The following is a 23743-nucleotide window of genomic DNA, read 5'->3' as shown; positions in this document are numbered from 1 at the left end:
ATTTTGGAAAGATCCACTCCTGTCTTCCCCTCCCTTCTCTTCTGTCAGTCAGAGATTTATTATCTCCATCAGATGACTGAGAATGACAAGATTTGCAGAAAAGATCTCCCAGCCCCTTCTCCTGATATGGAGCTGTAATGCCAAACTTTTCTTTTCCTCTGAAAAGGCAAAGAGAAGAGCCCTCTCGCTGGTGGGATTTTATGTCCTCGCAGCATTCAGACTGGAAAAAGATGGAAAGTCTTAAACTGCTGGTATTAGCCACATTTCAATCATGTGGCCAATTTTTTCTGCCTCTGGTGAAGGAGCAGGCTCTCTCACAGAAATACCTCTTCAACCAACGCCTTTTCTTTATGTAGCTATATTCTAATATGATGTGATATGAGGTCCAGTAACCTGGTCTACTATTGTTGATTTTTCTCTTTTTTCGCTCAGACAGGTAAGCTCATCTATACGTAGGTATGGTATTGTAAACTTTGTTCAAGTTAATATAGTTTATTTATCTGGTAATTACAACACTGAAAGAGTTCATGAGGCCACATGAATGAAAGGCAAAAAGTACTGGGCTCCTGGAGCTACTTCCTTTTTTCAGCATCAGTACTATCTTTGCCGCTCTGAGTGCACAGATTCACACTGCATATTGCTGGCCATGACGTCATCAAGTAAAGGAAATACACTGCGAGGGACCTAACAAATGTTATCCAGGCCTTCATGAGTCTAGCCTTACTGGGGAGACACCACTGATGTTCAGATGACCATTTATTAGTTAATATCCCACCTTTGAAGTGAAGATGACAAGAGCATACTTCCCCTCTCTGTTGCAATAAAAACCTCCAATATCTAAAGTAGGTGAAATAATATAATTGGAGACAATAGTTGAGTGTATGCACTCAACAGCCCGATGGGAAGACCTCCCTTCTATTTGAAAGGGTGAGATGAGTTCCAGGGACTGTGTAGTCTGCAGAGTTGTTGAAGGGTTCTTCTGATTGGCTGCAGTGATATTTTATTTAGCCCAACATAGGAAGGCAGAAGGCAAGAAGTGGTGAAACAGCCCAGCTTACTTGTTGGATATAGGACAGCTGTCATTAGAAAGGTTATTAAAACAGCAGCTGGGGAGGCTTTAAAAAAAATTAACTATGGTTATATAGAAAACTAAACAAGGACCAAAACAAAAAATCCCACCATGGAATAAATAAGATGTGTGCCCACCCTCCAGATCATTGTGCTTGCATGGCATAGCACAGCACATTGCCCCTTCCAACATAGATCTTGTTTTGACTGTAAACTCTTCAGAGCAGAGACTTTCTTTGTGTGTGGTTTTTACAGTGTCTATCCCTGGGGCCCCCATTCTGCTTCGAACCATTTCATGTTGTCACAGTCCAAACAGTAACCATGAGCACAGATCTCACCATTATAAATACTTAACACTCCAGAATAAACCCTACAGCTTGCAGTAGTGTCAGTGCAGTATATTGGACTGGTATCTTATTGCAATTTATAATACAATGAAAGGTTATTTTCAACAATGAGGTTTTCATTGACATTCCATCCACAGAAGAGAGAGCTGTGTCCTTACCAACTCAGACTTCACTCTTCCAGGTGATGAGGTGCTGTTGGCAAACCTACTTGGAGACTGAAACAGAGTTAGCTGCAACTCTCACAACAACACTCTGAAAGCACTTACATTCTATGTTCCAAGTTAATCACCCTACTGGCCTCTGTTTAAGTATGTTCTTGGCAGCCAAGTATTATAAAGGAGGCAATAAATACTGGACTTCATTGGAGGTGGGAGCCCTGCTATGGCAGTCTTAGAACGGCAGAGCCTGCTCCTTCTGGATGTTGACGGCAAAATTCATACGTTTGTTCCAGTCATACTAGAGCTGAAAAACTACACAATTAAAACAAAATCTGACCCCACAGCACTTTATTATCAGTTCCTTTATTATTGGATCAAGGAGCAGAAACAGCAAGAACAAATCACTGGATAAGGCCACTATGGCTGTACAGTTTGGTATTATTAGTCTAAGCAAAAACAACATACAAACTGCTGAGTTACATACTGTCTTCATGATTTGTCACGATACACAAATATAAGAGCGCTTGCATTTAAGTTACTGTGTGTGTCCTGGAAGCGCTCTATAATATTCTTTGCTATAAGTAGAAATATCTGTCCTATTTCATAAGTGTAAAAAAAAAAATGGTGCAACTAACCCAGATTAACTAGTGATAAAACACATGCAGGCAAAATTCTGGCTCCACTGAAGTCAATAAGAAATTTCACCATTGACTTCAGTGGAGTTGACTTCACCCCTAGTCTTGCATCAATACTTGCTCAATTCTTCCCCAATTGTAGCAACTGTGTCAGCACCATTCATAAAATTCTGTTAGATGGCTGCCAACAGCACTTTTTTATAGGGACACAGTGAGACATGGAATGAACCAGTCTAGAAAATGAGACAGGGAGAAGGGAACTTTACAAACAGCATTTGGAAGTCAATCAGAAGTCAGTCTTCCTCTTTTTCCCTACCACCTGCTGCAAAGCAACCCCAAGCATGAGAACCAAATATGTACAGAGATGGAGAGATGCATTAAGCAAGTAGTTATGGCTGAATATGAGCCAGGCCTCAAAAAACCCTGCATTTATTTAGGTATACAGGATACAAGGGGTGTTTTATAGTAAACTATGGCAAATGCCATTTTAAGTCTTACCACTGGGAATAGACATTCTTAAATGATCCTGTTAGTTAAAACCGTTGCTTAATTTTGATTAGAGGACTACAAAAAGCTGTTTCAGGCACAATAGAGAAGAGTGTTTAGGGCTGCACCATGTAACTTATTGCATCTGTACAAAGCTTGTTGGGTGCGAAAAAAGAAGAAACCCCAATATAGTAAAATGGAAATAACTTTACTATGTTAATGGCTGCATTTTTTTCTTTTTAGGGGGAACAAAATCTGCCATAGAACAGAATGTTGCCGGTTTTGTTGTGCCGGATAAAGAAGAGAAAAGGATGGTCAGCAGTGAAACGCGGCACAATCATTGCACATCGAAAATTGATCACTGCTGCAGTAGCTGCTGCTGCCTCAGTGCCTTCTTCGTTTACCTCCACAAAGGACTTGTGAACAACCTCAGACAGAACTAAGTCATTGCTGGCTGACATTCCAGATAAATCCACGTTGGCCGTGTCAAATGCATCAGGCATTCCCATGCTGCTCAGAACAGATTTCAGATCATAAGCTTGCTCCAACTTAAATCTGGGTAAAGACACCTCCACTTCAGTTTCGTCCATCATTTCTGGATTTATCAAATCTGTAAGCTTCTCATAGGTAAGTGCTCTTTCCAGCTACAAGAAAAGTCACAAAATTCAAGTGGAAGAAAAGCCACGAATTTATATTAATGAAACAGTGACTACTGTGTGTTCAGTAGAGGTTAGCATCTTCTCCTGGTCTGGAGTGAATGCAACTGTTGTAGTCAGAAGCCAGAAATAAATGGCAGTCAGAACATTCTTATTCTTTATTCAATACAATCAGTGGGTCCCCCCCTGTTAGGATCAGACCCCCATTGTGCTATACGCAAGCACTGTTGCAACACCATGCTTCATGGGGACAAGTTAATGTGACTGCATGTTGCCACTAGTAATGCAGTGTACTCTGCAGTGGTGACTAGTGTGGAAGAGGCATTGCTATTTCACTGTCCCTTGCCAGCCTTGTAACAGTATACCACAGAAAAGAAATCAGTAACTCTTGAATGGAGGAGAGCTTGAGGACTCCCATATGAAGCAGCCTTTAGATAGAGGGTCAGGTACAGTGAGGAAGAGCCCAACTCACAACAGTGAAATGGAGGGAACATCCATCAGACAGGAAGTGGTTTTTGTGAAAATGGAAGCTTTCCAAGATCCCATGTAATTTGTTTCTCACTATATTCTGGCTTCATCTCAATCCCTGGTGACCCCCCTTCTGCTCAAGAACTCTCTCTCCTTTCAGAATTTAGCATTTCTCTGAACATCAGAGACAGCTAGAGTGAGCAGATAGAAAGTGTAAAAAATCAGGATGGGGATGGGAAATAATAGGCGTCTATATAAGAAAAAGACCTGAATATCGGGACTGTCCCTATAAAATCAGTACCTCTGATCAGCCTACAAAGAGCTGGGCTTACTTGACAGTGACATCAGGTATTCCCATCTCTTGGGGGGCTGATGCAATGCCTCCTCAGCTCTCCCACCCAGGGCTAATACTGGTGAGTTTGGAGCTTGGAACTTGAATTCACAGATCCAAATGAGATTTAATCAAATACTCCTCTCTAGCAGGATTTGAGCAGTCTTTGTATTCAGTACAAATGCCTTACCTGTTCCAGGCCAGTGGAATTATCTTTGATTTCATCAGGAAGCAGGATGATCATACTAATCTCATTATCAACATAAGGAAGCTCAAGGATTTTGGTCTGAAAGTCTCCGGCGTAGGTCATGTTAAATTTAGCTTTCTTGAACATCATCTGCACTGGTTTGGTCTCATTCTTTAAAAAAAAAGTGTGTGTCAACAAGTAATACAAAGCAAGCATTTTGGCATTAAACTAGAAGAACTAGGATTCAAATCATATGGGATATTTGAAACTAGGCTTGACAGAGTATAAAAAAATACTGTAGGGAATGGTCCTACCATTGCCCTTTGGAGCGGGAGGGAATGAAACAGAATTCCTTAGGCTTTTTCCGTTTTAAATGTCTATTCCCTTGAAATTTACTTTGAAAAAAATAGGTATTTTAGTTGCTTAGTATGTAACCTCTTATCAACAAAATTGTTAAAACACAGGACTTCTATGCCTAAACAGTTTCACACTTGGATTGAGGCCTTTAATTTACCTACATATTTTAATCTTTATTTCAAATGGACAGAGAAAATCTTCAACTTCAATATTTTGTTATTTTAAGCTTCCACTCCCTGGAATGTAGTTTCTCTCTCAAAAAAAAGTCATTTTGAATGATGTTATAAAAATAATAAAATCCTAAAATAATAAGGCCAGTAATGGCTTTAAATCATAATTTCTTGGCTACTGGGTTCATCTTCTGCCACCTCCTATCATTTTTCTTAAGAAGCACAAAGCAATGAGGCTTTTTCATTATTTTCTGGTCATTCAAGATGAGTAACAAATTGAGAAAATTAAAAATAGCCTTGAACTTTAAGGCCATTAATCAGACTTTTCCAAATCCTAAATTTAAAAGGTAAGTAGCAGTGGCATACCATGGGTCTACGGCACCCAATACTTACATTTGCACACACACCCGCTCCCGTTGGCGGCAGCGCCCCGCAGGGCTGGGAAGTCTGTGAGCCCATTTCCCGGTTTCCCCCACACCCCTCCCCGCTGTGGTGGCGGCAGGTAGCTGAAGTGGGAGACAGCGGAAAACAGGCCCGCAGATCTCCGCCCCCCAGCGGGATGCTGCTCTCACTGAGAGGGGGACCAGTGGCGGGGGGGAGGGGCATGATGGGCTCATGTCCCCAGGCCGGCACTGAGGGGCATGGGCTCCTCCTCGGTATGCCATTGGTTAGTGGCCAGGAGATTTCAAACATTTGAATGTTAAATGGCAAATATGGCCAACACTGCTATTGCTTGTCAATACATGAAAGGAAGGGTTGAGTGGAGAGAGGGACATACAGCCAGATTTTCTTGAGAATCTTGCTGGGTCTTAGGAAAGGAACAGGCAGCAAAAACAAATAGTGATCCTGTAAGTAGATTAAAGAGAGTGGCTATTAGCAGAAAAAGAGACTGGATATTAGTATGCTGGACAGGCTGTTGGAGTGTTAAGGGTTGATACCAGAGAGGCGCCTAAAAGTTCATGTAGCATCTGGATATCCAAATGCTTATCTAACTCTTTGAGAATTCTTTAGTTCACCAATGACTAGTCAGCGTAAAGCAGGCTGAGGATAAAAGAGTGAGTTTTACAGTTTGTTCTGGAAGCAGAGTTTTGTGGTCATTCCTGTGTCATATAGAGTGAATTCCATAGCTGTGGGCCATCCTCCATCTTCCACTCATGAGTTTTTGTGACTGACAGTTCTGTAACATGTCTTAGGCTCTGCAATAAAACTCTCTCCCCAAAAGATGGCATTGACAGATGATAGGGCTTCCAGCACTCCTGAATGTCTTGTCACCATCCAGGAAGGGATGGGTAAAGTCACACAGTGTGGTTCACATTTCAGTCAATTTCTTGGTGTGCAAATGGGCTGAACTCTTCAGAGTCATGTTACCAATCCCTATTCGTTCTATTTGGAGACGGCCTCATGAGGATGGATGAGCTTCTCCAAAAAGCAGGGCTGGCCTATCACCACAATGAGAATTAAGTATGCCTTGGCATAATGTGGATGCACTTGAAGATGAGGGGATTTGCACACAGTGATGGGAGTAGCTAAAAAAAGAAATCTTATCTAATTTGTGTGTCAATATACTGGTGGAAATCCATTTTAAAGCAAAAGTGATGTTGTTTTGATCAAAGCTTGCTGTAAAGAGAAGTGTTCCATATGCAACAGCATTTGAATGTATGCATGTTCCCTTCTGCTTGTAGACAGTAAGGGCCCAATTCTTCTCACTTATTTTTTTATACTATTGTACCCCAGTCATTTACCAGGATCCCACTGTTCTAGAAAGAAGAACGTCTCTTCCCAAAGAGCTTACAGTCTCAGTATAGCTGTTTTACCCTGGTTTAGCTCTACTGACTACAGGGGAGTTGCTCCTGATTTACACTGGTGTGAGAAGAATTAGCTATCACCACATTTTACAACTCAAACCTAACCACACTTGAGGTAGTTGAGCATTAGTAGTGTTCCAGTTTTATCACTGGGTAAAAACTGAAGCAGAGGTGACCAGTTTCTCTAAGTAACCTTAATTCTGTGATAGTTTTACACACAAACCAGCAGCAGATTAGAGGCCAGGGCAGTTAAATGACTTATAGGCTCTCTGACCACTGAACAATTTATGGAATCCCAAACTGTCTGGCACTCCTTTACCCATTCTTCTTTTCCATGTTAAAATTTTGACTATGGTAAGTTCCGTAATTAGGTAGAAAGCTACCTCCCTCCAACACTGAAAAGATACACTGAGAAGTATAGTAGAAAGAGGCAGTATGAAGGAAACAAGGGATACATCTAAGTTAATGTATTTAATTGAAAATGTAGTTTAAGATGTTTACAATAAAATAACCAAAGGGGTTGGGTTGAGGGGATGGGATAGAATAGAGGGGTATGGTAAAGTGTAGTTTAGGCAACCCTGATTAAGTGCATTTCTTTTTTCCTCTGGGTGAAGAGGAGTGCAAACTTAATATTTCCCTATTCCATACCTTGTTAATTTTAAATTGCCTTTCCAGAGTGCGATCTTTGTTGAATTGGTTTGCCCAGTTGCCTTTGAAGTAGATGGCATTCACCAACACTAGTCTTGTCATTGAATTAACAATACCCTGAGCCAACAGATTCTGGATTTTACCTTTACAACACAATAAAAGAAGAATAGAAAAATAGAAGATTAGGAATGGAAGGGATTTTAGGTGGTCATCTCGTCCATCCCACTGCTCAAAGCAGGACTAACCCCAACTAAACCATCCCAGTTAGGGCTTTGTCAAGCCAAACCTTAAAAACCTCTAAGAATAGAAATTCTACCACCTCCCTAGATAACCCATTCCAGTGCTTCACCACCTTCCTAGTGAAAAGGTTGTCCTAATATCCAACCTAGACCTCCCCCACTGCAACTTGAGCCCATTGCTCCTTGTTCTGTCATCTATTACCACTGAACAGCCTAGTTCCATCCTCACTGGAACCCTCTTTCACGTAGTTGAAGGCTGCTATCAAATCCCCCCTCATTCTTCTCTTCTGCAAGCCTAGTTTCCCTCAGCCTTTCCTCATCAGTCATATGCTCCAGCCCCCTAATCATTTTCACTGCCCTCCGCTGGACTCTTTCCAATTTGTCCACATCCTTTCCTTAGGGAGCCCAAAACTGGACACATTACTCCAAATGAGGCCTCACCAGTACTGAATAGAGGGGAATCATCACTTCCCTTAAGCTGCTGACAATGCTCCTGATAATGCAGCCCAATATGCCGTTAGTTTTCTTGGCAAATATGGGCACACTGTTGACTTGTATCTAGCTTCTTGCCCACTGTAACCCCCAGGTTCTTTTCTGCAGAGCTGCTGCCTAACCAGTCGGTCCTCAGTCTCTAGCACTGCATGGGATTCTTCTGTCCTAAGTGCAGGACTCCGCACTTGTTCTTGTTAAACCTCATCAAATTTTTTTTTGGCCCAATCCTCCCAATTTGTCTAGTGCACTCTGTATCCTATCCCTACACTCCAGCATATCTACCACTCCCCCTGCAAAGTTGCTGAGGGTGCAATCCCCTCCATCCTCCAGATCATTAATGAAATTATTGAACAAAACCAGCCCCAGGACCAACCACTAGGACACTCTGCTTGTTACTGACTACAAACTAGACATCGAGCTGTTGATCACTACCTGGTGAGCCTGATGATCTAGCCAGCTTTCTATCCATCTTATAGTCCATTCATCCAACCCATATTTCTTTAACTTGCTGATAAGAATACTGAGACCATATCAAAAGCTTTGCTAAAGTCACGATATATCATGTCCACCGCTTTCCCCACATCCACAGAGCCAGTCATCTCATCACAGAATGCAATCAGGTTGGTCAGATATGATCTGCTCTTGGTGAATCCATGCTGACTGTTCCTGATCACCTTCCTCTCTTCCAAGTGCCTTAAAATTGATTATTTGAAGACCTGCTCCATGATTTTTGCAGGGACTAAGGTGAGGCTGACCAGCCTGTAGTTCCCTGGATCCTCATCTTCCCATTTTTTGAAGATGGGCACTATATTTGCCTTTTTCCAATCATCAGGAACCTCCCCCAGTTGCCACAAGTTTTCAAAGATAACAGCCAAAGGCTCTGCAGTCACATCAGCCAACTCCCTCAGCACCCTCGGATGCATTGCATCTGGTCCCATGGACTTGTGTATGTCCAATCTTTCTAAATAGTCCTGAACCTGTTCTTTCAGCACTGAGGGCTGCTCACCTCCTCCCCATTCTGTGCTGCCCAGTGCAGTAATCTGGGTACTGACCCTGTCTGTGAAGACAGAGGCAAAAAATGCATTGAGTACTTCAGCTTTTTCCACATCATCTGTCACTAGGTTGCCTCCCCCATTCTGTAAGGGGCGCACACGTTCTCTGCCCTCCTTCTTGTTACTAACATACCTGTAGAAACCTTTCTTGTTCCCCTTCACATCCTTTGCTAGCCGCAACTCCAATTGTTCTTTGGCCTTCCTGATTTCACTTCTTCATGCTTGAGCAGTATTTTTATACTCCTCTCTAGTCATCTGATCAAGCTTCCACTTGTTGTAAGCTTCCTTTTTGTGTTTAAGCTCACCAAAATCTTCTTTGTTAAGCCAAGCTGGTCACCTACCATATTTGCTATTCTTTCTGCACGTCAGGAGGGTTTGTTCCTGTGCCCTCAAAAGGGTTTCTTTAAAATACAGCCATCTTTCCTGGACTCCTTTCCCTTCCGCCCTGCCCCTCATATTAGCCTCCCAGGGGATCCTGCCCATCAGCTCTCTGAGGGAGTCAAAAAGTCTGCTTTTCTGAAGTCCAGGGTCTGTATCCTGCTGTTCTCCTTTCTTCTTTTTGTCAGGATCCTGAACTCAACCATCTCATGGTCACTTCTGCCCAGGTTACCACGCACTTCTACTTCCCCTATCAATTCTTCCCTGTTTGTGAGTAGCAAGTCAAGAGGAATATGGCCCCAAGTAGGTTCCTCTAGTACATGCAGCAGGAAGTTGTCTGCCACACTCTCCAAAAACTTCCTGGATTGTCTGTGTTCTGCTGTGTTGCTCTGTCTGTAGATATCAGAGTGACTGAAGTCCCCCATGAGAACCAAGTCCCATGATCTGCAAACTTTCACTAGTTGTCTGAAGAAAGCCTCGTCTACCTCATTCTCCTGTTCTGGTGATCTATAACAGATGCCCACCATAACATCACCCTTGTTGCTGTCACCTCTAAACTTAACTAGAGACTCTCAACAGGTTTTTCTCCAGTTTCATACTGGAGCTCTGAGCAATCATATTGCTCTCTTACATACAGTGCTACTCCTCCACCTTTTCTTCCCTGCCTGTCCTTCCTGAACAGTTTATACCCATCCACGACATTGCTCCAGTTGTGAGAGATACTCCACGAAGTGGTTTGGTTTTGTCGAAAAAAGGGTCATTGTAGTGTGTATGCCAGGACTGTTTTGTTGACAAAACTCTCTAGTTTAGACCAGGCTTAAGAGAACATCTTTATCTGAAGGATACAGTTGTTCTCCCCAGCCCTCTTGTTGGCACCCCTTCTTTCCTATGGCAATACACTTATTAAGGAGGCTTTGGCGGCTTACAAAAACACTGTGGAACTCTGCAAGCGACTTACCCTCAGTTTTTTCTTCTACCCAGGCATTTATATGTTTTCTGGAATCTTCTGCAGCTCCAGAGAAGTCAACTTGTTCTAGCTCTGCGTGGTAGAATTTCTGGCAGGATTCTGTAAATTGCTAGAACAAACAAAGGATGTCTCAACAATACATTTTTCCAGCGTGCGGTTGTAGAAGACAAACCCAGAATCTCTCTCTTCCTCCCCCACCCCATCAAAAAGAGTCAAACTAGTTTTAAACATGTTTTTATACCAACTTCTTGTCACTCCCTTTCAAACTGAGCGTTTTATTTTCTATGATTATGTAAGAGCAGCTGGCTAACAAGACTGCATGGTGAGAGTGATGCAGTCAATTTACTTTGGTTGGAGAGTACAAGACTCAGTAAATTAGTTTCTAGATAAAGTTTTTCATAACCTTCCCAGAGTAACTGAAACCTGATCTAATTCACAAATGAAACTTCAGGTAGTTTATTGCTATGTGTCTTTTATATAGTATGTGTGGACCATAATAACCTGCTCTTGAGCCTTATGAAAGGCCTGCTGTGCAAATGTCAATAGGTCAGTAATTATGTGGTTAGATCAAAATCATGCTCTCACTCTCCAATCTGTATTTTGGAATCTTATGTTTTATGGACCAAATGCCAAAGATTAATGGAACGCTGAAGAGTTGGGCTTTGATGGACCTTCCATTGACAACACTCTGCTCCAATTCTCAAGAGTTCAGAGACAGGGACTGTTAAATCCGGGCATCTCAGCTAAGCACACAAATGTTTGGATTTTACAAGGAGACTGACTATGGGCTAGTCAGGTCTGGAACTATATAATGCCTGTGGATTAAAGCCAACACCTCTATTTGCACTCAGAAGTGGAAGGGTAGCAAATGTGTTATAATACAAAAACAAACAGTTTGTTTGACTTACTGCAACAAATTTAAACATCTTTTCTCCAAAGAGCCGGTTGGCAATCCTAAGCAAATAATTAGTGCCTGGTTTGTTAATTTCAGAAAGAAGTGACTGGTATCCATTGTGAATCTCTTCAGCTTTCTTGAAAGAAAGCACCTGTAGAAAGAGAAAGGTAGACACTCAGCATGACCCACATGTGCTGAACTATGTGCTTTGGAACAGGTTAGTACAATGCGTTTCAGCAGCTTAGAGATGAAAGTTCCAACCTGAACACCCAAGGCAGCCCTAAAAGGGAAACAATTTCTCATTACACAACACATTTGGAGCTCATAGTGCAAGTTAGAAGAGGGCAATTGCATGATAAAACATTTTACCATGGTAATAAACATAGCTATTTTGAAGAGACCCCTCACTCTGTCCCAGCTTTAGGGTACATACAATGAACCATTCTGGAGCGTTCCAAGGAAAACCATCAACTTGAAATCTACTCAGTTTCAAAACATGAATTTAAAGTAGCTTGAGGTAGCACACCTGTCTCTATATCCCCCTGCCGATTTTTGTGGCTGTACAGTTACATTTTAAAATTTGTTTCATTGTACAAAAGAGCCTGACAAACGGAAAATGATCGACTCTACAGCAGAAACAGTGACACTGATTATACACAAAGTGCCGTCAAATGCATAAGTAAACAAAACGGGGAAAATGTCCCTCATTTTTCCCTAATTTTAACAGTTACCTGTAACACCAATCGGTTACAAAAATCCAGACAAGGTATGATTTACGTTTATAATATCCCTTTCAGCAGTCTCTTTCCCAAAGCATCCTGCAACTATTGGAACCATGCCTTCAATTCAACCACTACCATAGGAAGCTGCTGCCTTTGTTCCTTTGTAACAGGGTCTCCATTTTGTCTTCCATAATGGATTTTTTGTTGCATCATTTCATGGTTGCGTTGTTCCATTCCCCATTCTTTTCCTTCTTTACTAAAATGAAGCACCTGATAGTACAATAGTAGCATAAGTTGTCTTGGTAAGACATTCCGAAGAGATCTGGCTCTTATTTGAGCTTAAACGTTACAGTGATATGAATAAATGTTATGGGCTGACCTAGTGCTCCCGAACATTAGTCCTTTGCTTTAATATGAACAAGCTTTATTTAATAGAGATCAAGAATGACTCTGCTAGTATGAAACATTTCAGTGAAGTAAGACACCTTGAAACGGCTTTTCTAAGGGAAAACTTTAGTTCTACAGTGCATTGCATCTGGGGTAGCCAAATGCCTAAAAAAATAGCCCAGGACCTCAGAGGCGTCCCAAAAGACCAAACAATCAACAGGGGAGATGAGCACCAAGGGAACTGTCCTCATAGGCCCAATTCAATCAAATGCAGTCTGGGATAACTAGGTGTGACATGCATGGTAAGTCTCTGGGCTAAATTCACTGATGTCAAGTCTCCTAGATCAATGTTTTTAAAAGTTAAGTTCAGGCCAAATTCTGCTTTCAATTACATAGCTGTAAATCTGACAATTCCACTGAAGTTTAATACCAGTTTTACACCAACATAGCAGCAGAATTTGTCTCAGTGTTTATTTAAATATAACTAGTATCAAAAACTTAAAATTCAACCTCAGTTTGAGTTCATGTGACACACTGAATAAGACTGCATCTTTAAAAAAAACTACCTCCCAAATGTTAGGTTTGCTTAAAAGGGTTTTTTTTTTTTTTTTTTTTTTAATTGCCATGATATGAATGTCATATCAGTTGCAGAGTTGTTGTGCTAGTTGATATTTTGAGCAAGAGATATAACTGATATAGAATAAGAGAATGTTCTCACACTAGTGCATGTAATTTTTGGCAAACTCTGCTAGCATTGCTGTGAACTAATTCTTCTAAACAAAAGACATATACCTGCCAGTTCTAAAAGTCCTAACTGATTCCTTATCTGTAACAACTCCACCCTATCTTATTGTTGATGCTTCAAGTTTAGACAAACTCTTCCCCTCCCTTAAGCCAAATATTGCATAAGACTAACTGGACAGCTATAAATCTAATCCAGGACACCTAGTAGACTATATTAAAAATTCATAAGCTAAGAGAACCTAAAAGGGTATGCTGCTGCAACACAGAATTCATTCTCTCTAATAATCTCTTTGCAGCCAGATCTTAGGGCTGCAACTCCATCTTTATCTTTCCTGAATCCTGCCAATTTTGCCACTATTGATCATACTCTCCTTTTCTAAATCTTGTTCTCCCTTAGTATTTGTGACTCTGTCTCCTGGTTCTCCTCTTAAGTCTTTGCTTGACCTTTCAGTGGGACCTCAGGGCTTCACACTTGGCACCCAACTCTTCTTGCCTCAGTCCCTTTTTCTCTCTAGAGGTTCTGAGTGCTCATTGGACCAGGATTTGGCATTAAGAGTTTAACGAACTAGGCCTACATTTTCAAAAGTGACTAGTGATTTTTGGTTGCTCAACTTGACACCTTAAAAGGGGCCTGATTTTAAGAAAATGCTCCTGGCTATGTTTTAAAGACATATTTAGGTTATTAATGTAATCTGATATTAATCCCAGAGAATGGAATTGAAGAAATTCTTTCTAAATCTTTATGCAGCTAGAGCGCTCTCTTTTTTTCAAGGCTCCTCTGCTGCATGATACATGATGCTGCATAATTCTATTCTCAGGCACACAAGGATGATAATGGGAGTTTTACATAAGTACGGAATACAGAACGTACAATAGAGATCTGTGGTTCCGCTTCTAGAGTAAAGTTGTGTTAATTGGTTCAAGTTTATCCAGACATACCTTTGCCATCTGGTCTGCAGTGTTACCTTTTGCACCCAAAAAAACCATTGATAAAGCAGAGGAGATACTGAAAGGAGAAAAAAATATGTTTTGGGTATTTGCATTTTCACTCAGGTTTTTGAATAGGTTGAGTGCAAAGGTGGTGGTTGCTTCACTGAGGTTATCCATGGTTCAGAACCTATAAAACACAAAGGAAAGATCACATAAGATACAGATTTAAAATGTAGTGGGTATTTAATGTGCTAGATTCTCAGCTGGTAAAAATCACCATAGCTCCACTGAAGTAAGTGGAACTACACTGGTTTTATACCAGCTCAGGATATAGCACAGTGTTAAATAAGTTTAAAGGACCATATGTTGTCTCTCTCTCAAAATCCAAGTTTATATAAGAGCCTTCAGATAACAAGTGAGGTAAACTCACTCAAACTGTAAAGTTTTCAGATTATCTAAGATTCTTGTTGAGTTTTAATATTATAGACTGTTTTTCAGGAATTCAGTAACTAGCTAACCTAAGTGTCTAGTCACATGCATACAATTTTATATTTCATATTTATACAGGTGATCCACATTTATTAGCACACGCTGAATTTGTTTTATGTTCAATGGTCATTATTGGATGTACTTTAAGTCACAGCTGTGCAATACCTAATTCCTCAAATTAATTTTAATCCAACCTGTAGTACATAGTTATTTGAATTTATAGCAGATTCTCAGGTGAAAAATATTCACTGCATGTACTTTATGGTCTGGGTGGGTAACTTTCTTAGTCAACTAAAAACTGATTCTAGGTGTAAAGTTCTATAAACATCTGCCTTATTCACTTGGTGGTAAATCCACACATTACTTCCCACTGCTTTCTATCCCACGAGGATTTGTCTCCGATTTCACATCAGAGTTACGGAGAGTGGATTCTGTGTGGGGTGGAGTGCCACTTCTGCAGAGATAGGGAGACTGAGGGCTGGTTCACACTTACCGCGCGATTCGGCGGCAGTCGACGGGAGTTACGCAAACTACGCAGAGTAGTTTGCGTAACTGACGTCGACTGCTCTGCTTCCCTTCTGTCCGCTGTTCTCACTGTGCTGAGCCAATGGGAACAGTGCTACGCTACTTGAGGGGGTGGACTTACTCAGTCGACTTCCTGATCGATTGAGCAGGTCTCACTGACCACTCAATCAATCAAGAAAGATCGATCTGGTGGCGGCGATTTTGCCGCCGTCAGTCTGAACATAGCTAGAGGCAAAATGGGAAGAGAAATAGGAAAATATAATGGGCAGTAGGTGAGAAAGAGTTTGTGATGATGAGGGAAACATGGGGAAGAAAAGAGCTCTTTATTGTAGTCTTCTCTCTTTAATGTTTCATCCCTTCCTTTTGATTTACTCATTTTTAACCTCCTTTCTTCTTCCATTCCTGACACCTCAATTAGACTGTTATTGTTTAGCACTGGTTTTGTTTTATACGGTCAGCCTGCTTGTCAGTGACTAACAGGAGATTCTGCTTCTTGCGTTTCTCATTCAACCAGTTGGGAGACTGATAGCAATCATAACAAAAGGATGTTATGTTATCCTTGATTCACACTGTAATATGACAGAACCTTTGGGATTAAAGAAAGTCCAATGAGAATGAGTAGCAGATGTGTGTCCATCCAAGAACACATACTGATGATAAAACAAATCAACATTGCCATCAGATGACTGTTCTGTAGCTTGTACGCAGTGGCGTACAGAGTGCCGGGGTCCAAGCCTACATTTGCGCATCCCGCCCTCAGGCCTCACGTTCCCTCTTCCCCCCTCACAGGGTGGGGTCTGTACCTGTGGGGGAGGGTTTGAGGCCTGGGAAGGAAGGGGGGGGCCACAAATAGAAGCTTGGCTCTGCTGCCCCCCGCTCGCCTCTCCTGCTCCAGCCCGGCACTGGCTCGGACGGGTGCAGCCTCACTTCCCGGCCTGGGTGCCTCTCAGAGCCTCCTGCGCATGGTGAAGGGCCAGCCCAGCACCCCCCCACAGGCCAGCGCCCAGGGACCTACCCCTCCATCCCCCCCTCAGTATGCCACTGCTTGTATGAAATGAATTTGGTTGTTTCAACCTAATAGCCAGGGAAAAGGAGTCCACATTGCAGTGTCTTTGCTAATCTCCATAACATAATGGCTTTATTTTTATGCTGCCGGCCAGTAGTTGCTCATAGTAAATACACTTGTGCAAGAAACTACTGGGAAGCTCCCAATTCGAGATGATTGATTCGTTTCATACAGTAGAACCTCAGAGTTGCAAACACCTCGGGAATGGAGATTGTTCATAACTCTGAAATGTTCGTAACTCTGAACAAAAGGTTGTTGTTCTTTCAAAAGTTCACAACTGAACCTTGACTTACTACAGCTTTGAAACTTTACTACGCAGAAGAAAAATGCTGCTTTCCCTTTATTTTTTTAGTATTTTACAGTTAAAGGTACTGTACTCTATTTGGTTTGGTTTGGTTTTTCTCTGCTGCTGCCTGATTGCGTACTTCCAGTTCTAAACAAGGTGTGCAGTGACTGGTCAGTTCATAACACTGGTGTTTGTAACTTTGAGGTTCTACTGTAATTTCAGAACCTATAACCAGCAGGCAATACTAATTTAAATGAATGGTGCGGAAGTTTTATTTGGTTATAGATTTGGCAATAAAGAACTGAAAAACTGGAAAGTCTATACAAAACTGTTAAGGCAACTTTCTAACAAACATATTCTAAAAGACTATTCAGCTATTTAGGGGATTTTCTCAAGTGCACACTTATTGTGCAGTGGCAAAGAAATTATTAACGTAGAAGGATGGTTGTTGATTTATGACGCTGTTTTGGGATGCAGGGAACCCAGCATCAACTCCCTGCTCTACTACAGATTTCCTTTGTGGCCTTGGGCAAGACACAGAGGCTATGCCTACACTGCAATGAAAGACCTAACTACAAATAAGAACTGACAGCCATTTTATGATATCACAGCCAGTAACAAAAACTTCAAAATGACTCAAGTCTTTTATCCTAAGGCAGCTACTAACATTGGTATGTTTGTTGCTGCAACACACAATATAATGCCCAATTCACATTCCTGACTCACCATCTCTAACACAAATGGAGAAAAAAACAAAACATCCTACCAACTTCTTGCTTCGACCTAAGAAAATCGCTTGCTGTCAGCTTTGTTGTTAACTAAGGCATTCTTCAACATGCCTGCCAAACTGTCAAGTATATTGGTCTGATATTGTATGTTACTGTAACTGACTCAAGACAAAGAGGCTTTGGAAAACTCAGGAAAGAATGCAAAAGAACTGCATTTAAATAAAAATAATAGTAGCAGTCTCCACTGCCCTCCAGCACTCTCAAGTAGAAAAACACTCAGTAAAACAGAAAAAATTAACTACAATTTAAATTTGAGATTAACCAAGATTATATAGTATAGAAAACACATCATCTGATTGATATTTAGATAAGTGATGTGTATTCTGAAAATTATCAGAGCTCACATGATAAAGGGTATTTACAACACTGAATTAATGATAATGTTTAGTGCTGTTTAGATGCATGGTGGGACTTATACAAAATGCAAAAATGTGCACTGCACAGAATGCAGTTAAGATTACTCGTGCAAGTCTTTGTAGTCATCCTACTGGAAGCCACACTCCAGCCACAGCGCAACTGCGATAGCAAAACACCACCAGATACACACAAAGAAAAACAAATGATAGCCAGCTGAACTGTTGCAGCACTGGTTTTCAATGTAATTCCTTCCAAAAGTTTTATTGTTCCGGCAATCTAAGCAGAAGACTGGGAATCAGGAGCTCTATTCCTGGTTCAGACATGGACTTTCTCTGTGGTCTGAGACAAGTAACTCCAAATCTTCCTCCTCTTAGCTGTCAGAAAGGCATAACCCAGTATTATCACAATTTTGAAAGTTAAAAAAAATGCTAATTAAGATTATATTTGTGACAAAGCTTTCAGTTTCAATTCCATCCACCTAACATTTTAACAATTATTTTTTAAGTATTAGAAGAAAAATACCATCATGCCCTTGGGCATGTCCCATGTTTCCACTGTCAGACATACTTTGCAGTATGCTCATTGTAGCATAATTTTAGATTATTTCTCTGTAATTGGTCTAATTGACTACATGTGCTGATTGGGCATTTATCAGAAACTAGATTATCTATGTCCAGTCTGTTATCTGTGTTGAGTTTCTAGGTTACAGAAGATCATGCTCCTGACAGCTGCCATACAGATAAGAGTTCTGCTTTGACAACAGGATAGTTCCATTTTAATACATAGGTCTCAGAGCAAAGTGCAGTGGGTGGGTTTGGGAAGAAGAGGAAGAGAAAACTGACAGACTCATCAAGAGTCTAAGCTTGTTGACCATATTTATGTTAACAATGATTCAAAGATGATCCGTCTAGGCTTTTAGGTGGTCATCCACCACTACTATATCCAAATGCCTTCCATTATGAATTTGGGTATGCATTCTCATCAGTGGATTTGTTTCTTCTAGGAGTTGAGAAAGGCTGTTTTGTTTAAAATTGGTTTCTTTGAGTTTTCCCATCTGATAGGGTAATCTAAGCGTGCAGTGGTGCTTGATTCAAAGCAGCTTGCTTGGAGGTTGCAACTCAGAGCAGTTGCCCAACCTACTATTATTTATTCATGTCACTTGGAGCTAAATGGCTAAGGAATGGATCTGCCTAGAAGGGCAAAGGTTTAGTTAAAGATTGCAAAATTAGAGTTCACGTAGTGTGTGCCGAGGTTAACAAAAGGATTAAGCTTGAAGTCACTGCTACAAGTTTGGTTTGACTCATTTGCACCTTTACAACTTGTCATTTATTCTGAATTGCACATTACAACAGCTGTGCCTCCTGATCAACAGTGGAAAAATAATCTTATAGTAATGTGTCCGTTGGACAAGAACTACACCCTTTGGAAGGGCCTGCTCACATCCCACTTCTCAAGAAAATTGAGAGGTGGGTGTGGGGAGCCTTCTCTCTTCTATTTTACATTATACAGAGTAAGAGAGAATGGACAATCTTTTATTCTTGTATTCCATTAGATTGTGTGATGGGTGAGGGAGGAGGCTTGACTGCTCCATACCTATGCACTGGCTATATCCCAGCTGCCACAAGGCCCATGAATCCAAGGCAGATAGGGCACAAATTAGGTAAGCCCTGTGGGATACGCTAACCCACACTGGAAGGCCAGAGAACAGGAGGTGTAAGCCAATTCCCTCCAGTCCTTGTACTGGAATTCTATCAGACCTACACACTGCTTGTATTGCCCTTTGCTCTGTGCAGTGGATAACTCCCTACATTACAATGTGAGTTTCCATGTCACAACAAACTATTCTTTTGGAATTTAGAAAAATGTCTAGCTCTATGGACAACACAGTCTGAGTAACAGCTGGCACAGGCTTTACAGTTTTGCAAATTTGCAGTGTATTTCTCCTCTATTTACTGACATTGAAATAAAAATAGGGAAAAGTCAAAATTAGGGGAAAAAAAATCAAATGCATTTTATAACTGCTAACCTGCATATACATGAGAATAAGAGCTACTGGTTTTAGAATTGATATTACATTTAAAAACTATCACTGAGATATTAAAAGGTTATAATGCTAAAAGAGTACTTCATTTCATATTGTTCATCACAGTGCATCCGAGGCATGTGTCAGGTAGCGGTGCATAGCATGTTGTCCATCTCTATTTAAATACCACACTTAATGCATACATATTCTAGAAATCCACTTGAATCAAACAAAGTTATGGAGTAAGAATGGGAAACTAAAAGTGTGAGAGATTTGTTTATCAAAGGCCTTATTTCCCTTCCAAACTGCACTGTTTTCAATCTTTTTGTTCTTGACTTCAAGGCCTTGCATAACTGGTCATCTTTTTCGTTCATGGCTCATTTTGCAGTGCAACAAAACCCCTTGCCTAAACGGCCCCATTCTCTCCACTCTACCAATGCTAGCAAACATCAAGTTTGTACACAACTCAGATTTTAAGGATCACAATAGTCTCTCACGACTATCTGCATAGCCCTAAGAGCATCACTCTTCTTATGAGCATGTGAAAATATGTCACACATGCTCAGTAGGGCAACATCAACACAATAACTTGTGGTTGAACTACAGCATACCTATCAGAAATACATCCAATCTTAATTTAGAAATGTGAAGTGACTGAGAATCCATCAACTCTTTTAGTAAATTATTCCAATGATTAATTAGCCTCCCCTGTTAAAAATATGCACTTTACTTTCCATTCGATTGTCAAGCTTCAACTTCCATTACAGGATCTCATTATGCCTATCTGCTAGATTAATGAGCCTCTACCACCAAATACCTTCTCTCTATGTTGGCACTTCTCCCATGCATGAAACACCCTTCTTGGGCTCTCTGTAAAGCAATTTCAATCTCCATATTTAAATCCTTCCTAAAGGCCCCCTCCAATTGTGACATCTACAAGAAGCCAGCCAATTGATTACTTATTTGTTTTAAGATTTTGCACAGCACCCATAATTTCACTACATAAGCACTTACGATTTGTGAGAAGGTTAAGGGTAGCTGGATATCATCTATTTCTCACACAAAAAAGGGCAAGTGAACAAAAAATACTGTGTCATGAAAACCTTTTGTTAACAAGACATGACCAATTTCAACTTTCTTAATTTGCTGTAACCTCATTAAAGCAGGGAACACCCCTTTGTAATGACTGGAAAGCGCCTAGGATATTATTACTGTTGCTGGAAACAAATAATAAACACTTCACATCTGTTTTTTGTTGAATTAATGTAAAAAATCTGTTCTCCACTCTCTGAATATTGTAGATAATTTTGAATTTTAAAAATTCATTTCAATTTAAAAAAAATTGTGTATGCACCTATATCTATTTCCCCATGAGCGAGAGTATAATGGGAGCAAAGGCAAAAGCAGTGTTTAACAAGTTGTAATGTTCGTGCAGATATATCATCTTAAAAACTAAGGCCCCAGTCCTGCAATAAGTCTGCATGGGTGGACCTCTGCAGCATCACAGAGCTCCATAAGGCTTTATGCAGTGCTTGTTGCAGGATTGGGGCTAATGTGCATGCCTATAAGTGGCTATTGCCCCCCACACCTCCCAAAAAGAAAAAGCTTGTTTTAGTCTGAAATAATACATAAAACTATCCACAATGTTAATTATCTTCAGAAATATGGTTAGCTCTATTTGTAAAAAGAAAAGCAAGGAAGTGAGGAATCCAGAAAGTGCATAATACAAGCAATGAGTCAGAAAAAATTATTCCCAGTGTTTAAATTAAAATTTATTTCAGGTCCACAGTGCAAACTTCCAATGAGTTTGTACTGTGTTTTATATACTTATTAGGAAGACAAGGTGGGGAAGGTAATTGCTTTTATTGGACAGACTTCTGTTGGTGAGAGAGACAAGTTTTCAAGCTACACAGAGCTTTTCTTCAGGACTGGTAAAGATACTGAAGAAGAGCTCTGTGTGGCTCGAAAGCTTGTCTTTCACCAACAGAAGTTGGTCCTATAAAAGCTATTACCTCACCCACCGTCTCTCTCTTATATCCTGGGACCAAAAGGGCTAAAACATTACATACGTATTCAACTACCACACAAAACATGTAGGCCTTGCATCGATTATAAAATCTTCAGGGGAGAGATCTTGCTCTTAGACAATCCACAACTCACATTAGGTGCCTTAAAGCCTTTCCAGGCCTGGGGCGTCCTCTCATTAAGACCAGGAAGTGGAGGCTTTTATTTCGCCATATACACCTTACATGGGGTTTTGCAAGTGCCAGCTAACCCCTTCCCTGGTTCCCTCACAGGTGGGGTAAGACAGAGCTTGAAGGTATGGTACACAAGGCACAGGCTGCTGCTACTTGGGATTTATTACATTCCTTGTACATGAACTGGCCCCTTCACTGCTGACTTCTGTGGGAGAGGCTCAGGAAATGGGAGGTGTCTGGCACTGCCATTTATTGAACCATTGCAACACAGCATCTGCCTCTAAATGAATCCCTACAGCCCTGAAGCTTTCTGCTATTTTAATAAGCTCTGTACAGTGGCACAAACCTACACTACACCTGTCAATGTTGCTAACTCTGAGCATTTTGTCATGAGTCTCAGGATAATTATTTCAGAGGGGTAGCCCTGTTAGTCTGTATACAGCAAAAACGAGAGTCCTGTGGCACTTTAAAGACTAACAAATTTAATATGCCTGAGGAAATTAAATTTGTTAGTCTTTAAAGTGCTACAGGATAATTACTGTTTTCCTTTAAAGCCCCAGCTCTTCCAGTGAAAGTGTGATAATTTCAGCCTTCATTCTTAAAGAAGCAAGTTTCTAGCCCTTATGGCTGTGGAGAAAGCTTCCAAAAGGTCACCCCACTGCCCACTAAGAGAAGGCAAATAAGACGCACACCTAATCTGTTATTTTTACAGCAGCTTTTAAATTATTTTAAAGCCAGGCTCGTGACTGTTGAATAGCTGGGGCTGGCTGTGCCCTTTCAGACACCTTGTCTCTGAGGAGTCTGATTCCCCCACCATCCCCACAGGGCAAGCCACCACGCACCCACCCAGGCCCCGCCACCAGCAGCGCTCACGACAAGAGACACAAGACCGCAGTAAGACACTGCCGCAGAGTCACCTGCAGCCGGGAGGCGCTGCCAAGGGCGGAATCTGGCTCCCAGCGCCTTCCCCCGAACCGGGACCACCCCGAACTGCAGGCTGGAGAAAACTGAACACAACTCACAGCTGCCCCGCCCCGGCGCCACACGCGGACCCGACCCGACCCGACCCTAGCACCGCCCGGCCCGGCCCTGGGCTCGGGGTCTCTGCAGCGACGGAGCGCGGCAGGAACCCGTCCCACCCGCAGGCCCGGAGCGCTGCCTGCCCGGGCTCTGTGCCCTACCAGCGCGAGGTCGGGCGGCGGGTGCACGGAGCGTCTCACTTGGCCGGCGGCTGTGTGCGCTCACTGCGGGCGGGCGGGGAGGGGCTCGGCAGGGGCGGCGCCCGTGCAGCTGGGGAAGGGCCCAGGCGGCGGCGGGCTGGGCTGGGCTGAGCTGAGCTGAGCTGCACTGCAGCCTGGGCTCGCTGCTGCCTCCCATCGCCGGCCCCGGCAGCGCGGCTGGGGCGGGGCGGGGCGGGGCGGGGCGGGGCGTGGCAAGCCAGGCGAACACGAGCTGCCTCTCGCGCCGAGCGTTTCCTAACCGGCGGCGGGGGGAGGGGCCGGGCTAGTGCCCGGAACTGAGAACGGACAGAGCGTGTGACGCAGGCTGTCGTGGGCATGCGCAGTCACATCTGCTGCAGCCGCTGCCCTTGCCCGGGCTCGGACTCCCTTGGTGCTGTGCCGCAAACTGTAGTCGGCCCGGTGTGGTGTTTCGGGTAGTACTGAGCAGGCGCAGAGGGACTGAGCATGCTCAGTGACATTTGCTGCAGCCGCTGCCCTCACCGGCAGTCAGGCTCCGTGTCCCGCCCCTTAGGGGGGCTCAAAAGCGGCACGTTGCAGGCGGGGCTGGGCAGGGGCTGATCCGGGGACAGACTGTTACTGGCCTGGGGGGTGAAGCCGATGGAGGCAGGAATAGGGGAGAGGCTGGGGGGGGCGGGGTAATGAGCCGGG

The 23743-nt window shown here is 42.3% G+C and overlaps 1 protein-coding gene across 2 annotated transcripts; it reads right to left on the bottom strand.

Annotated features, from left to right (window-relative positions):
• Positions 1–1904: 1904 nt before the first annotated feature.
• On the bottom strand, positions 1905–23166 carry LOC137162691 (serpin B6-like). 2 transcript variants are annotated; one of them, XM_067562583.1, is made up of 7 exons: positions 23036–23166; positions 14132–14309; positions 11353–11490; positions 10436–10553; positions 7317–7459; positions 4340–4507; positions 1905–3338 (listed from the first exon to the last, which is right to left on the bottom strand). In XM_067562583.1, the coding sequence occupies exons 2-7, from the start codon at positions 14297–14299 to the stop codon at positions 2934–2936; spliced, it is 1140 nt and encodes a 379-aa protein (XP_067418684.1). In that variant the 5' UTR covers positions 14300–14309; positions 23036–23166; the 3' UTR covers positions 1905–2933. The 2 variants fall into 2 exon arrangements, with proteins under 2 accessions (XP_067418684.1, XP_067418685.1); XM_067562584.1 differs by lacking the exon at positions 23036–23166 and adding an exon at positions 22877–23007.
• Positions 23167–23743: the final 577 nt, after the last annotated feature.

This window comes from Emydura macquarii, unplaced genomic scaffold (genome assembly GCF_026122565.2).
Source record: "Emydura macquarii macquarii isolate MOO-44397 ecotype Brisbane River unplaced genomic scaffold, CSIRO-AGI_Emac_v2 contig_2452, whole genome shotgun sequence".
NCBI lineage: Eukaryota > Metazoa > Chordata > Testudines > Chelidae > Emydura > Emydura macquarii.
This window is presented reverse-complemented; position numbering and strand designations above follow the sequence as displayed.

What these genes read in the sequence shown, in the direction of transcription:
- LOC137162691 (XM_067562583.1), bottom strand. Translation starts at nt 14,299, where the DNA reads ATGGATAACCTCAGTGAAGCAACCACCACCTTTGCACTCAACCTATTC. An exon ending in GGTAGAAGAAAAAACTGAGG is followed by an intron (nt 7,460 to 10,435) that starts GTAAGTCGCTTG and finishes TGTGTTGTAAAG; the next exon opens with GTAAAATCCAGAATCTGTTG. An exon ending in GGCAATTTAAAATTAACAAG is followed by an intron (nt 4,508 to 7,316) that starts GTATGGAATAGG and finishes TTTTTTTTAAAG; the next exon opens with AATGAGACCAAACCAGTGCA.